Source organism: Lutra lutra, chromosome 17 (assembly GCF_902655055.1).
Source record: "Lutra lutra chromosome 17, mLutLut1.2, whole genome shotgun sequence".
In the NCBI taxonomy this organism is placed as follows: Eukaryota; Metazoa; Chordata; class Mammalia; order Carnivora; family Mustelidae; genus Lutra; species Lutra lutra.
In genome coordinates, this window is record NC_062294.1 from 17,503,181 (window position 1) to 17,518,036 (window position 14,856).

At 49.6% G+C, this 14,856-nt stretch overlaps 1 protein-coding gene across 6 annotated transcripts in view; it reads right to left on the minus strand.

Annotated features, from left to right (window-relative positions):
* The window catches only part of PRMT7 (protein arginine methyltransferase 7), a 50,235-nt gene that overhangs the window by 1,873 nt on the left and 33,506 nt on the right, over positions 1-14,856 (minus strand). For 4 of the 6 annotated variants that reach the window (XR_007123915.1, XM_047711434.1, XM_047711437.1 and 1 more), the window contains exons 9-17: positions 9,329-9,456; positions 8,761-8,896; positions 6,976-7,059; positions 6,340-6,387; positions 5,619-5,708; positions 2,948-3,109; positions 1,794-1,868; positions 870-1,030; positions 68-164 (exon numbers count right to left, since the gene is read on the minus strand). Coding sequence is in view for 5 of the 6 variants with exons in the window: in XM_047711434.1 (XP_047567390.1) it covers positions 68-164; positions 870-1,030; positions 1,794-1,868; positions 2,948-3,109; positions 5,619-5,708; positions 6,340-6,387; positions 6,976-7,059; positions 8,761-8,896; positions 9,329-9,456 (981 nt within the window). In the remaining variant the exon portion in view is untranslated. The remainder of the gene's footprint in view (positions 1-67; positions 165-869; positions 1,031-1,793; positions 1,869-2,947; positions 3,110-5,618; positions 5,709-6,339; positions 6,388-6,975; positions 7,060-8,760; positions 8,897-9,328; positions 9,457-14,856) is intronic. The other 2 variants (XM_047711436.1, XM_047711435.1) reach the window with 2 other exon arrangements.

The window sequence follows — 14,856 nt, forward strand, 5'->3', positions numbered from 1 at the left end:
AGGGATACCCAGAGGAGTGCCAGCTCGCGGGCTTGGCCTGCTCTGGGACTCAGGTACACAGCACTACCTTGTCGTCTGGAGGCTTCAGGAGGCCGGTGCTGACAGTGCTGTCCGGGGTCAGGTGGTATTCCATCCACAGGACGGCCCCGTGGCTCCTCCCAGGCCTGGGGGTGGGGGGATGTTGGGCCACAGAGAAACAGCCATGCAAAAGACGGGCAAGCATAGCTACAGCTTCCCTCTGCCTTCCAGAAACCACTGGTCTTTCCTTCCTGCCCAATCAGGAGGCTAATACCACCTGGCTAAAGGCTACTTGGTGAAATACTGAGCAAAAAGAACCACAACCAAAGCCCCACTTGCTCCCTGTACCCTGGCCAAGCACTTAGAGGAACCATGGGGCCAGAGGGTTTCCTCAGGGAAGCAGCAGCTCCTCCCTGTGAAGGGCGCTGGAGCTGGATGGCCCAACCGTGCCTCACAATGAGCAGCCCTTACCAATTCCTAAGCCGCTTTAGTTCCCAGCAGAGTTCCAGAAAAATGGCCCAATGAGTAACCATAGCAACCAAAAAAATCACATTTCTCTACAGCTCTGATTCTCATGCCGCTGAGCTCAACAGGCACTGCTGATGTGGGGGGGGGGGTGTGCAAAGCCCACTCTGGCTCTCCCTCTCCACCTGCACACACCCAGGGGCTGTGGGGACCCGCCACAGACCCAGGCCCACTTCGGACCAGGAAGGGCAAGGCCCAGATAAGGAAGCCAACCCACCCACATGAAAGCCATGGAAGTAAATGCTTAGCCACCAGAGCAGTAACTAGACTGAAAGCAGGCCCCACCCTCTCTTCCCCACCTGCTGCACCCTGGAACCTGTTCTCACCTCCTCAGCTCGATGGAGCCCTCAGCACGGACCGGGTGTGGGGGGACTGGGTGCCGAAAATCAAAGGTCAGGATCTGCTGGGGCTCGGACAAGCAGCGGCATGGGTACTCCCACAGCGGATGGGGCTCGGCCTCCTTGCTCTCCCTGAAGTCCAGGGCACGCTGAGAAGGTAAAGGGGAGGTGAGGGTGTGCAGAAACAAAGACAGAGCCGACAGCCTAGGGATGAGGGGCTCATGTCCAGTCTCCAAGGTCTAGGTCCGTGGTCCTTCACCCCCTTGGCCCAGGTCCCTCAGAATAACTGCCGCAGTCGCCTGGGACAGTGGGTCCTCACAGAAAGACCACAGGCAACTGGAGCAGACCAGCTGCCTTCTCCCTCCCCACGACGGCACTCGAGTGTCTCTGCAGCGAGCCGCTTCGCCTAAGCCTCATCATCTCCCTTTTAAGATGGGATGACTCGGCCAGTCTCCTTAGCTACTCTGAGAGCTAAATGTCTGCAGTGGTCAAAACAAAACAACATCTGGCACTTGGACGCGTGCCCATTCGGTGACCCTTCCTGAGCACTACAGCTGCCAGGCCATCCCTACATGAGGCTCCCAGTGCAGAGGCTCGAGACAGGAGTCATAGCGCCCGGGGACACTAGCCTTCAGCTGAGAATGGGGCCAGGCAGGAACGCTGCCCGCAGGTGATCTCTGGGCTGCCACCTGAAGGTCACATACGAGCTGGTAGCAAGGAGAGTGTGTAAAGCTGAGCAGGGTGCAGCCCAAGGGGCAGGGGTAATGGGTGGGATATGAAACGGGGCCAGACTCAGGATCCACAGGCCCACTTGCACTGTGTAAAGGAAGGCCAAGTGCAAAGGACAGGATGCCGTGCCCACATGGAGCGGGTGGATAGAACACTGCAGGGAGGAAGTGGGGCCCCACCGACCTTAATCATATCATCCATGATGTGCACATCAAAGCCTTCACAGTTACCACAGGGACTCCGGATCCGCCACAGGTCCTGTAAGGAAGGCACAGCCCTTGTTGACACTCAGCTGGAGATGGACATCACAGGTTCCGTAGGACAGCACACCAGCTCCCACACCCACCCACAGGCATGCAAACGTAATGACAAGAGCAGGAAGTGTCAGTGAAGGGCTGGGGGTGGCCTGGCCCCAACCCTGAGGCACACCATGTTCCTCCACACTTGGAAGAGAGCCCCAGGTTGACAGGGATGAGAGATGATCAAGGATCCAGGATGGTCGCTCAAATCTGCCAAGTCTCATGTGACCCCCAAGTCCTCTCCCAAAGGTGGACAATCGGTCAGAGCCACTGGGATGGGGTTTCTTTGGGTAGAAGTCTGTAAACTAGTTCCTGAGACTTTGCACCTATCAGGGCACAAGGACAATGGGAGGGAGGGGACCAGAAGTGTACAAAGGCCCACCAATTCTTCGTCCCATTCCCATATTCCCTCCTAGGCCTTAAAAGCCAGAACTCCCATGGAAATCTCAACAGGTAAATAAACAACACGGAAGAAAAGCCCAGAAAATAAGCCACAGAGCCACTGAGCTGCCAATGGATGAAGCTGCTCTTATGAAAGAAATATCAAAGGAGGTTCACTCTACTTCTAAGGTTGAAAGCATTTCAAAATCCTTTTAAGAAGAAATGCCTTTCCCAAAACGACTTTGTGACTGGTTCTGCTTTGATGAGAAAATTAAAATGAAGCTTTTCAATTTTTTCTTGCATAAAGAAGCTGACTTTACATCTCAAAATGCTTTTAACAACTGGAGCGTCAGCTCTTAGTAAGAGCAGAGCCAGCCGAACAGCATGTCTTCTGAAACTCTTCACTTATGCTTTTTAATTATTCTGATAAGGGATAATTGTAAAATGACAACACACAGCCATTTCCATTTCATATGCCAAATTACTGCATTTGTACAAAGGCAAGCCTTTCCCATACAACCCTGCAGTGTGCTGGCACAGAAAAGCAGAGCCTCCTATCATTAGGATTCACACTGTTCCATCTGCACCCAAGGTCTCTGCAAGAAAACCAGTACCCCCACCTCCCACCCCTTCTGCAACAACTTCTGGGTGGCCTACCCTGAACTCCACAACCACAGCGTGCAGCGAGGCGGCCTGGGGCAGCACCACAGCACCAGGTCCCAGATGCTGGTCCACGGCGGTCCGCACATACCAGAAATAGAGGTTGTGCCACGGCAGCAGGCTGGTGGTGAAGAACGGCTCCCCCACGAGGACAGAGACCTGGCAACCAGAGCAAGAAGCAGGACCGAGGCGTCAGAATGATCTAGCTAAAGAGTGAAGGCAGGTTACAAGTGTCATGGGAAACATGGAAATAAAAAGGCACTCATTCACTCACTCGGGCAACCAGTGAGCACGCTGGGTCTGTGCCTGCCCTGAAGGACACACAGATGAGAAGCACACCTGAGCCCCGCCCTCGGGAGCACAGAGGGGTAAAGGGAACAGACAGAGCTGGGGCCATCCTTTTACAGCGTGGTAAGCTGTTGACAGTCAGAGGCGAGGAAGGGACATGTGGAGGGACCCCAGAAGGAACAGCATCAGAAGGGCTGAATGGCATCCTGTTAGTAGGTCCCCACTCACAGCTCATCATGACAGACGGTTATCAGTGCTCCTCTATCAGGCTTCCTTGCTAGGTTCTGAGCAGGGGACATCAGCAGCACAGTACCCCAGCACCCTACAAAGTACCTGGCCCTGAGCAAATGGTCAGTAAATGTTTGCCAAGTTAATGAACAAACATATGACTAGGAGTCAGAAAAGCACAAGACCGGGGACGCTAGCAGAAGGATGCAGGGGCAAGGCCCTTCAGGAGCTTGTTACTCAAGCAAACACAGTAGGATCAGCAAAGGGTGAGGCCAGAGAAATGGAGAGGAGCCCGGTAGCCCAAAGGCAGCTGATGACAGGTCAAGGGCACTGGACTCTTTCCTGGAGATAAGAGATCTCTAAATGCCTTCCTCAGGGGTTCAAAATGAGAAGAGATGTATTTTATTCTAAGATTTTATTTATTTGAAAGAGTGAGTGAAATAGAGAGCATGGGACAGGGATGGGTCAGAGGGAGAAGCAGACTCCCCATCGAGTTGCTCAACCAACTGAGCCACCCAGGTGCCCAAGAGGAAATGTGTTTTAGAAAGAGCCCTCTGGGGGCACCTGTGTGGCTCGGTGGGTTAAAGCCTCTGCCTTCAGCTCGGGTCATGGTCCCAGGGTCCTGGGATCGAGCCCCACATCGGGCTCTCTGCTCAGCGGGGAGCCTGCTTCCCTCTCTCTGCCTGCCTCTCTGCCTACTTGTGATCTCTCTCTGTCAAACAAATAAATAAAATCTTTAAAAAAAAAAAAAGTTCACAGCAGCATTATTTTAAAGGCCAAAAGTCGTTTTTGAAACAATCCAAACACCCACCAAGAAGTGAGCGGAGAAACAACATGCGCACGGCATACTATTCAGCACTGAGAAGGAACAAAATGCCAGCATGTTCTACAAATGGACGAACCTCAAAGGCATGACCAGTGAAAGAAGCCCAACACTAAAGTTCACACATTGTTTTATTCCACTTATATGAAATGCCCAGAAAACACTAATTTATAGACAGAAATCAGATCAGTGCTTTCCTGGGTCTAGGGGCTAGGTGACAGAAATGCTCTAAAACTGAAATATGTTAAAGTTGTATAATTATACAAATTTACAAAAAATCACTGAATTGCACACTTGAAATGGGTTAATTTTATGGCATGTCAATTCTCAGCAAAGCTGTCAAAAAAAAAAAAGAAGTTGGCAAAGAAAGATGATTGATTCCAGCTTGAAGGGCCTGTGGATTTGTAAGGAAAGCTATCCAGTTGGTGCTTGGACATAAGAGATCTGCAGTCCCAGCTTTGGCGGCCAAAGATTCCCTTATGGGAAAGGACATGATCACCCAGAGAAGAGACACAGAGGGACAGAAAAGACAAGGAGAAACTACCAAGAAACACTGCTACAGGAAGGATCGAGTAAAGGAACAGAAACCCATGAGAAGCTGAGAAAGAGCAGCTAGAAAGCTACAAACCTGGAAAAAGCAGTCTCTCTCTCCTTCTTTAAAGATTTTATTTATTTGAGAGAGAGAAAGATAGAGCTCATGCAAGCAGGGGGAGGGGCAGAGGGAGAGAAAGAACCTTAAGGACTCTCCACGAGGGCCACTCGACCCCAGGACCCTGAGATCATGACCTGAGCCAAAATCAACAGTCAGATGCTCAACCGACTGAGCCACCCAGGTGCCCCTAAAAAAAGCAGTCTCTTATGGACCTAAAAAGAAATGTGTTAAGAAGGCCTCTGGGTCATGAGGGTCCAGGAGGCTGGTGAGAGGAAATGTGCGGGAAGACTGTGTTTGATTTCTCAGGTCACTAAGGGGTGGGAGTAGTTTCAGAGGCACACTGCGTGGAGTGGGGTGGTCATAAGACCAACTACCATGGGGGACAGACGATCAGAAGATCAACCACAGCTGTGGCAGGAAGTAGGCAGAAAGGCGAACCAAAACATGGGAGCAAGTGGAGCTGGAGCGCTGGGAAGGGGGATGGCAGAGAGGCCACAACACGCAGCTGTTCATCCCAAGACAGCCACTGTGCCCTCCCTCAGAAGCAGCAGAGATCAGCTAGAGTTGAGAGCAGCCAAGTCAGGGGTTGGAGCCCCCCTGCAGCCGCGAGAAGGGGGCGCTCAGAGACCGGCGCAGGGCTGTGCCCTCCATGCAAAGACAGAGCCATCGCCACTCACCTTTTCACCCTCCAAGTCTGCAGACGTTAACAACTCAGGCCGTTTCTCTATTATATGAACTTTATCTTCCACATGGTTAGCCTTGAAAATCTTAACAAGAAAAAAAATGAAAGTACTCTTTTTGTCCAGGAAAAACCGACCCCTCAGAGTTGCCTTGTCTGTTCGCAGTTTTCTGGCCAAACAGTTCTAGAGGACCACTTCCATCTGCTTTGTGGAAATTCTCTCCTCCAGGGGCATCCAATGCCCCAAGGATGAGATCACTAGCAAAATGTTTTAATAGCAAAACAAATTTCTCTTGCAGGCATGTAAGCAAGACTCAGCAACAGGTTTATGGTTCTGGGAGTTTCCTTCAGAGAAGAAGAAATCAAAGCCAATCACCTGGGGGAGAAATAACGGTCACAGGACCAACTAGTCAGGTCAACTTGTGAGCAGTGATTCTCTGGGCACCAGGTGGCAAAATGAATCATAAGCTCAGCTGTATCACTGCAAAGATTTTAGTTTTGTTAGTTTTATGTGAAGTGAGGAGAAAAACACAAAGCAGAGTCAGAGGTTTGCTACTATCCAGCGATAGCCCAGATTTCTGAGCCAGCTCTCAAGATGGAGGGGGTTCTCACTAGCTCCCTTAGTGCCAACACAGCATCAAAGCCATCAATCCCAGACATAGGAAGGCAGGCCCCCACCCGGTCCCCTCATTATTTCAGCAGCGACCATTATCACTTACTTTTTTCATCAGTCTGTGTGAAGCTGCTGAGCTCTCTACTGTAAATACCTAAAGAGAATACCATGCCCTTAGTTGTAGGAGATTCACTTGAGAGAAAAAGAAATTAAAGATCAAACATCAACAAGATCATTCCAAGGCAGAAGGTGCCACCTGACAAAGTCTACCTGTGCTCATTACCCATGGGGACAGCATCCCCTTTTCTCCCTACAAAGACTTCATTTGAGAGAGAGAGAGAGTGTGTGTGTGCGAGAGCAGGGGAGGGGGGCGAGACAGAGGGAGAGGGAGAAGCAGACACCCCACTGAGCAGGGAGGCTTGATCCCAGGACCCTGGGATCATGACCTGAGCGGAAGGCAGACACTTCACGGACTGAGCCACCCAGCCGCCCCTGCACCACTCCCGCTTGCCGCACTGACCCTTACAAGGTGCAGACTCTGACACAGGAACTGCAGCTCTACGGGAACAGCTACAGCCTCACTCCTGCCTGCACACCGAGGCGATCAACCCCAAAGTCCCCGCGTCCACGGCAGCTGTGCTCTGCAAAGAGCCTGAGTCACAGAACTATGTACCCAGACCACGTGACATTCAAATTCAAGAGCCGCCTTCGGAAAGCCGGCAGAACGGCGCCTGTCCGGTACCTGCTCTGCCCCAAGGTGATGGGCCAGCAAGGACAGCAGACTGCCATCACTGACACAAAGGCACACGCTGTCCGGCTTCAGCACCTGCGGGAGAAGAACCACCTCAACACGGGTTCTCTTATGGTAGGTCAAGAAATTCTTGTTGAATTTCTCAACACCCAGCTGGATCTTCTTGGGTCCCCACAGTCAGGCTTGCCAAGCAGTAGCAGCCCCCGCCTTCCAATGTACTCACCTCACCTACCTCTCCCCACCCAGACCTGTTAGGAAAGACTCTCCTCAAGCTGTCCTACAAGGCCCAGCTGAAGACCTGCTCCACTTGCTGGGGGCCACCTCCCAGTCTCTTCCCTTTCTGGTCACAGCACAGACAGCTGTGGGTCCCTCAAGTGACTCGCCAAAGGCAGTGATTCCTTTACAGTATTCCTTTACAAGGGTCACAGAACCCTTGGAGAGAAACTTAAGACAGTCTGGATCCCCCTCCTGCAAAAATGCATCCATTTGCATATGTGCACACATATTTTTGCATACAACTCCAAGAGGCCCAAGAGACTCCCCTCCAAAGCCTGTGTGTAGTCCTGGCCTAAGAGACCACAGCTACAGGCAGCAGGGAACAAATGTTTTTAGGCAGGAGAGTTATATAACCAGATTCATTCATTCATTCATTCATATATATATGCGTATATATGAATATACGTTCATATATATATACACACACATATGTGTGTGTGTGTGTGTGTGTGTGTGTATATATATATATATATATATATATATATATATTTAAAGATTGTATTTATTTGAGAGAGAGAGGATGAGTGGAAGAATGAGAGAGCGAGCCAGGGAGGGGGAGCCCTCAGAGGGAGAAGTAGACTCCCTGCTCTGCAGGGAGCCCAATGCGGGATTCAGTCCTGGGACTCCAGGAACATGACCTGAGCTGAAGGTAGTCGCTTAACCCACTGAGCCACCCAGGCGCCCCTAACCAGATATATATGTCAGAAAATTTTATTGTGATCTCTCTCTGTCAAATAAATAAATAAAATCTTTAAAAAAAATTTTATTTTTATTTTTTAAAGATTTTATTTATTTGACAGAGATCACAAGTAGGCAGAGAGGCAGGCAGAGAGAGAGGAGGAAGCAGGCTCCCTGCTGAGCAGAGAGCCCGATGTGGGGCTTGATCCCAGGACCCTGGGATCATGACCTGAGCCGAAGGCAGAGGCTTTAACCCACTGAGCCACCCAGGCGCCCTTATTTTTATTTTTTATTATTATTATTTTCTGAAGATTTTATTTATTTATTTGACAGAGAGAGAGAGTAAAAGAGGGAACACAAGCAGGGGAGAGGGAGAAACAGGCTTCCCATAGAACAGGGAGCCCAACGTGGGGCTTGATTCCAGGACCCCGAGATCATGACCTGAACCAAAGGCAGACGCTTAATAACTGAGCCACCCAGATGTCCCTAGAAAATTTTAGAAAGGAGGCAGATGAAAGGAAGGATGGGGTTGCTGAATCCACTGGGATCACCTGCAGCAACTGCTAGTGACCACAAAGGCAACATGTTTAGAGGGACAAAGGCAGAGACTGGGTAAGGGTCCCAGGCAGAGGCTCTCACAGGAGAGTAGAGAACAAGCCTGGTAACATGCTCCCTGACTCACCACCTGAGGGCCCACCCAGAAGCCACCGGAAGACCAGGAAGCACAGAAATCAAAACCAACCAACTATAAGTAAACAATGAGCTGGGCCTATGGGACCAGCTCCCTCTTGCCTATAACCACCCAAGGGGCTGCACACTGACCGTTCTCAGGGCCTGGACATATCGTTCAGTTCTGTCCTGATCATTGATCTCTCCAAACCGAGGCCGGGTCCAGAGCAGATGAGCTTGGCAGTCGCACACGGGGCGTGGTGGGGAGACTCTCCCGTTTTTTTCGGGGCTAAGCCAGGAAATTAACAGACAGACACACATGATGAACATGACCTGCTAGGCACTGGCAGGCATAAAGGCATGGCTCAGGGATCTGCCCAGTAAAGGTGGTGGGCACACCCCCAACCTCTAGAGGGCATGAGTCTAGGAACGGGCTTGCAAAGGGGCATTAGCGGTTAGAGGACCCTCCAATTCAAGTCTTCTCATCTAGGTCTCTTCCAAATGGGGCCCTGCAACCGGGGCAGCCTCTTCTAAGTACATGACAATAGGCACTAACAGAGCCAGTCACAAAACTTTCACTCTTATTTCTTACTCTCACTCTGTTCAGACACAAACTTGCCCACTCATGCCTCTACAGGGTTTCTAAGGCGAACTTCCAGAAGTGCACAGTCGCTGGCCCAGAGCACACACCCCCGCCCCGCCCACAAGACACAGGGCATACCTGGTCTTCTGGAGGCTGTACCATACACAGTAGTCGTCGTGGTGGGCTAGCAGGAAGAGGCCTGAGCCTTGGACAACGGGCTCTTCTTGTGGCAGGAAGTACACACACTGCATCCAGTGGTCCCGCCACTGAAACAGGGAATGGAGAATCAACCGTCCCCAAGCTGCAGAAAGGGCGATGTTTCTAATCCAGGAGTCAAAATCCAAGCCCAAATCCGCTTGCAAGGAGACCATGCTGTGGACTACAGATGCCTACTCTTGCCAAAGAGATTGAGAGGAAAATTCTCAAGTGAGTGGCTCATGGCCAGAAAGCTTGCTAGAGTGCTGCTGGCTTTAGAAGGAAGCAAGAGGGGTTCAGGACAGGGGACTCCAGCCTCCACCCCATGTGTGTGCCTGTGTACATATGCATGCCTCCACCTTGTGTGTGTGTGTGTGTGTGTGTGTGTAGGCAATGAAGAAGGGAAGCAGAGAGGGAAGATGGGGAAGAGAGAAACAAACGTATCAAATGTGAACTGGGAAATTTAAGTAAAGGGCGTATCAGTATTTATTTTCATTTATTCTGTCGATTTAGAATTTTTCCAAATAAAAAGTTGGGAAAATAGTACAGAAAGGTCTTGTTCTGTTTATTTTTTTGAATTAAAATTTTTAGGGGAGCCTGGGTGGCTCACTTGGTAAGACTCCAACTCGCGATCTCAGGGTCATGAGTTCAAGCCCTGTGTTGAGCTCCACACCTAGTACAGTGCATTTATTTAATAAATAAATAAATAAATAAAAATAAAATAATATGAAATAGTTTTTAAAGACCTGGAATACTCTAAATTTAGTATTACTCTAAATTACTTTAAAGTCTAAACATTGTTTACGATGATCCAGAGTCAACTTTTATTTTATTTTATTTTATTTTTTTTAAGATTTTATTTATTTATTTGACAGAGAGAGATCACAAGCAGGCAGAGAGGCAGGCAGAGAGAGAGGAGGAAGCAGGCTCCCCGCCGAGCAGAGTGCCCGATGTGGGGCTCAATCCCAGGACACCGAGATCATGACCTGAGCCGAAGGCAGCGGCCCAACCCACTGAGCCACCCAGGCGCCCCCAGAGTCAACTTTTAATAAGCTGCGTTCATCCTTTTTGACACTACAAACCCTGTATACAGAATTCTTTGATAAGAAAAACCAAAGGAGACTGGAGGAGATTATGCTGAGTGCAGTAAGTCAAGCAGAGAGTCAACAGCCATGTGGTTTCACTTACTTGTGAAGCATAAGGAGTAACACAGAGGACATTGGGTGAAGGAAAGGAGAAGGGAGCTGGGGGAAATCGGAGGGAGAGACAAACCACGAGAGACTGTGGACTCTGAGAAACTGAGGGTTCTGGGGGTGGAGGTGGTTGGGAGGGCCTGGTGGTAGGTATTAAGGAGGACATGTATTACATGGAGCACTGGGTGTGGTGCATAAACAATCAATCTTGGAACACTGAAAAAGAAAAGTTTAAAAAAAAAGGTAAAGAAAAACTAAAGGAAAAAAGCTATATTCACATGAACGCTCTTATTACAGATCCAGACTAGCAAAAACTGGCACCGACCCAAAGGTACAGCGGCTCAGAAATGGATCTACAAGTCCTTATACAGAATATGAGAAGGCACTGAAGATGGTAACTGCAGACTCCGTGTAGCATGAAAACAGAAACTAGCACCACAATCTCATGCATGTGGAAAGAGATCAAAAGGGAGTTCTCTGCAGTGACAGGACCCCGAGTGATTTTGGTCTCCTTTTTATTTTACACAAGGAGGGTTATTACTCTCATAATCTTTAAGCCTCTTTTTATTTTTTTTAAAGACTCTTTTTAAAAAACAAAGAACCATCCTAAAAAGTGGATGCCTGGCTCAATATTGATGAGACGAGTGTGTGTTCATTCTCTGTTATCAGCCGGAACTAAGAAAAACTTGGTCCCTGGGAGATTCCCAAAGCACTGTGGGCAGATGCAAAGAGAGCTGACACCAGCCCTACTTTTCAGGAACTTGCATTCTGCCTACCCAGATCTGAATTTAACCAAAAGGCAGGTGAATGACATTTCTAGGTGTCTAAAATGTCTATTTGAACATAACAGTTAAAAAATGACAATGTAACTAGACACGATATAGAATAAGTAAATGCTAACAAGGAAAAAAAATTGATTCTCTAAAACCTGTTCTTTTCCTTACTATGCAAACTGACCCAAAGACAAGAGAAGCCTTCCCCAACTCCTCCTGGATTATGGTTCCCTGAGTTCCCTGACCATCCCGTCCTCACACGCCAGCCTCCCAGGTCCTAACGCTAAACTGAGGGCTGCTAACTGAACCCACTGGCCCTTGGCGTAGAATATATTTCAGACCAAGAACAGCTCAGTGAAGTTATGAGGGAGATCCACTGCGGCTCTTCAAATTTCTAACAGTCCATTAAATTACTGCTGGTAAAGCAAGGATGCAAACCCCAGTCAGGAGACAAGCACCAACCACTGTGGCCTAGACCCGAGGCCCTGCTCCAAAGGCTGAGTCATGCCTCGGTCTCAGTTTGGGCACTCTGTGGTCGCCCAGCACGTCTCGTATGAGGACTGAAGGAATAAGAAGATACACAGTAGTGATGAGGGAGAAGGCCAACTGGAGACAAAACATAAGCTCAGCCCGCAGCTGCCAGGAGTCTCCCTACTGTCCTAGCCCTAACACTTTGCTAGAGAGAACACCACTTTGCTAAAAGGGGAAACCTTAACATGGCGACCACAGAGCCTCTGGTATCTCGTAGGTGGGTCCTTTTTAGCATGTTAAAGTTCTTTTGAACCTCCTTTTCCTTAACTTCCCCCAACTCCCAAGTACTTCATCACCGCTCCTCAAGACCCTGAGGCAGCAGCTCTTTCTTCCCACCCATCTTGTCACCTTGCCTTAATAAAACTACCTTTTTGCACCAAAGACGTCTCAAGAATTATTTCTTGGTCAGGGGTTCTGGACCTCACCCCACTGAATCTCACCCTGTATTCCAAAACCACACAGGCAGCACTGTGAAAATATGCAAATGAAAGTATTAGCATTTAACATTTTTTTTTTTTTAAGATTTTATTTAGTTATTTGACAGACAGAGATCACAAGTAGGCAGAGAGGCAGGCAGAGAGAGAGAGGAAGGGAAGCAGGCTTTCTGCTGAGCAGAGAGCCCAATGCGGGGCTCGATCCCAGGACCCTGAGACCATGAGGCTTAACCCACTGAGCCACCCAGGCGCCCCAGCATTTAACATTCTTATGCTAATTTTACATCCATCACATTCCTGGAGAGGAAGCCAGCAGCCCAGTGTCTATCTCAATTCCGTGGGTGAGTTCTAACCAGCCCCCTCCCGCCTCCAAACTCACGCTCAGCCTACAAACCAGGCTGTGCACAGAGAAGTTCATGTGCACTGCTTGGAGGCATGCCCACCCAGGGCCAGGCAGCTGAAGGGTAGAGGGGAGATGGGGGACCTCACAGGCCCAGGGGTGGGGGTGGGGGGTCATCTGCAATCCTGCAGCAGTCATGACCCTTTGGCCTAAGCGCTAGCTCTGGGAGCAGGGGAGCAGCACAGGCCGTCCCCCAGTGTCACCCTATGTACACCCAGAACAGGCCAGCAATCGAGATAAACCCAGTGCCCAGCAAACGATAACAACAGAACACAGAACGGTGCGCAGAGCCTACGAGGTAGAGAAGGGATGGTTTTCAAGGAAATGCTGGTGAAGTTGTAGGGTATGGAGCCAACGGCCAAGAAAGAATTCTTGAGCCGTCTTTGGTGCAAAATGGTGTTTTTATGAAAGCAAGCCGAAAGAAGCCATGGGCAGAAAGAGCGGCACCAGGATGGTGAGGGGTAGCTGATTATATACCTGGGAGTTGGGGGAGGTAAGGAAAAGGGAAGTTTCAAAAGGATTTTCATATCCTAAGAGGACCCTCCAAGATACTGGAGACATCGGCATTGTCAAGTTAAGGTTGTTGTTCCTCTAGTAAAGCATTAAGACAGCTGGGAGTCTCCTGCTGGAATTCAGGTTATTGATAAGAATGCTTTATTGATAAGAATGCTTTTTTCTTGTAAATCACTAAGACATTTTGTAAACCGAGGGAGACTCAGGTCCTCGATCTCTATCAGTTAATCATTTATTTTTCCTTCCGTTGGCTTTAGGACAGCAGGAGTGCCTGAAGAATGGCACACAGAGCCCACCTGGGGGTGGGAGTGGGGGTTGTGTGGAGTCAGCTTGTGCCTCATCCTGAGTTTGGCTTCCGCCCCCTCAAGGAAGGTTTGGCTTCTCAGCACTGAAGTGGCTTTCCCACTTTTCCCCCCACTTTGAGTGTGTGTATAGAGGGTAGATAATACATGCACGTCAGAGAAAATTCAAAATATATAAAACTGTCATGGAGTGAAAAGTTAAGTTTCCTTTCCACCCCTAACCTCCAGCCCCCTTCCCAGAAGCAACCACTTTTACCAACTTCTATAAATGCTTCCAAATATACTCTTGTACACACCCACCACACACGTAGTCATAAACACATATATTCTCATCTTAAATAACACGAATGCTGGCACGCCACACACTGTTCTGTACCTCTATTTGTGTTTATTTAATGACTGTCCTGGAGACTGTTCTCCAGCAGTGCTCAGGGACCTGCCTCACACTCTAAATGGATATAGGACAACAAACTTAGCCAGTCCCTACTGCTGGCTTCTAGGGTGTTCTGGTCCTTTTTCATTAAGTCAGGGCTGTGTGTGAGTATCCTGGCACACACGTCATTATACGCCTATGCAACTTTACCCAGAGCCTAAACGTCTAGAAGTGGTGTCCCTTCCCACAGGGACAGACAGGGTCTCCCCACACTCCACAGAAGCTCTGACGTTCATGGGCCTGCCTTTCCCCACAGCACCTACCCAGAGCACGTCACCAACCTTTCTGAACTTTAACACTAACAGGTGGAAAATAAAGGTCTAACTGCAGTTTACATCTGCACTGCTCTTACAAGTGAGGCTTAAGAGCTTTTCATTTCATGTTAAAACCATGCACTTCCTTTTCTGTAGTTTACATCCTCTGCCCACTTTCTATTAAGCTACACAAGATTTTGAGGGCACAGAAAACGAGGGTGCAGACAGACCACAGTCCTCCATTCCGAGCTGAGCTGAGGCCCTGGGGTTCCATGGGGGCTGGGGGTGGGGGCTCTGAGCCAGCACCCCACTGCAGCCCCGTGTCTGCTGGTGCCACCAATGAACTCAGCAGACTCAGAGGTCTGTTTTCTAGCTTACCACGGGTTCCCTTGCCTTTTTGCTGCTGTTGTTGTTTAACTCTTCTCTGACTGGTACCTGGGTGGCTCAGTCAAGGGGCCAACTCTCGGCTTCGGCTCAGGCCATGATCTCAGGGCCATGGTGGGGGCAGGTGTGTGTGCGTGTGTGTGTCTGTCTGTCTGTCTCTCTCCCTCTCTCCACCCTCAGCGGGGAGCCTACCTCTCCCACTCCCTCTGCCTGCCACAGGGCTGGGGAGGTGGCGGCGGGGTGTGTATGTGTGT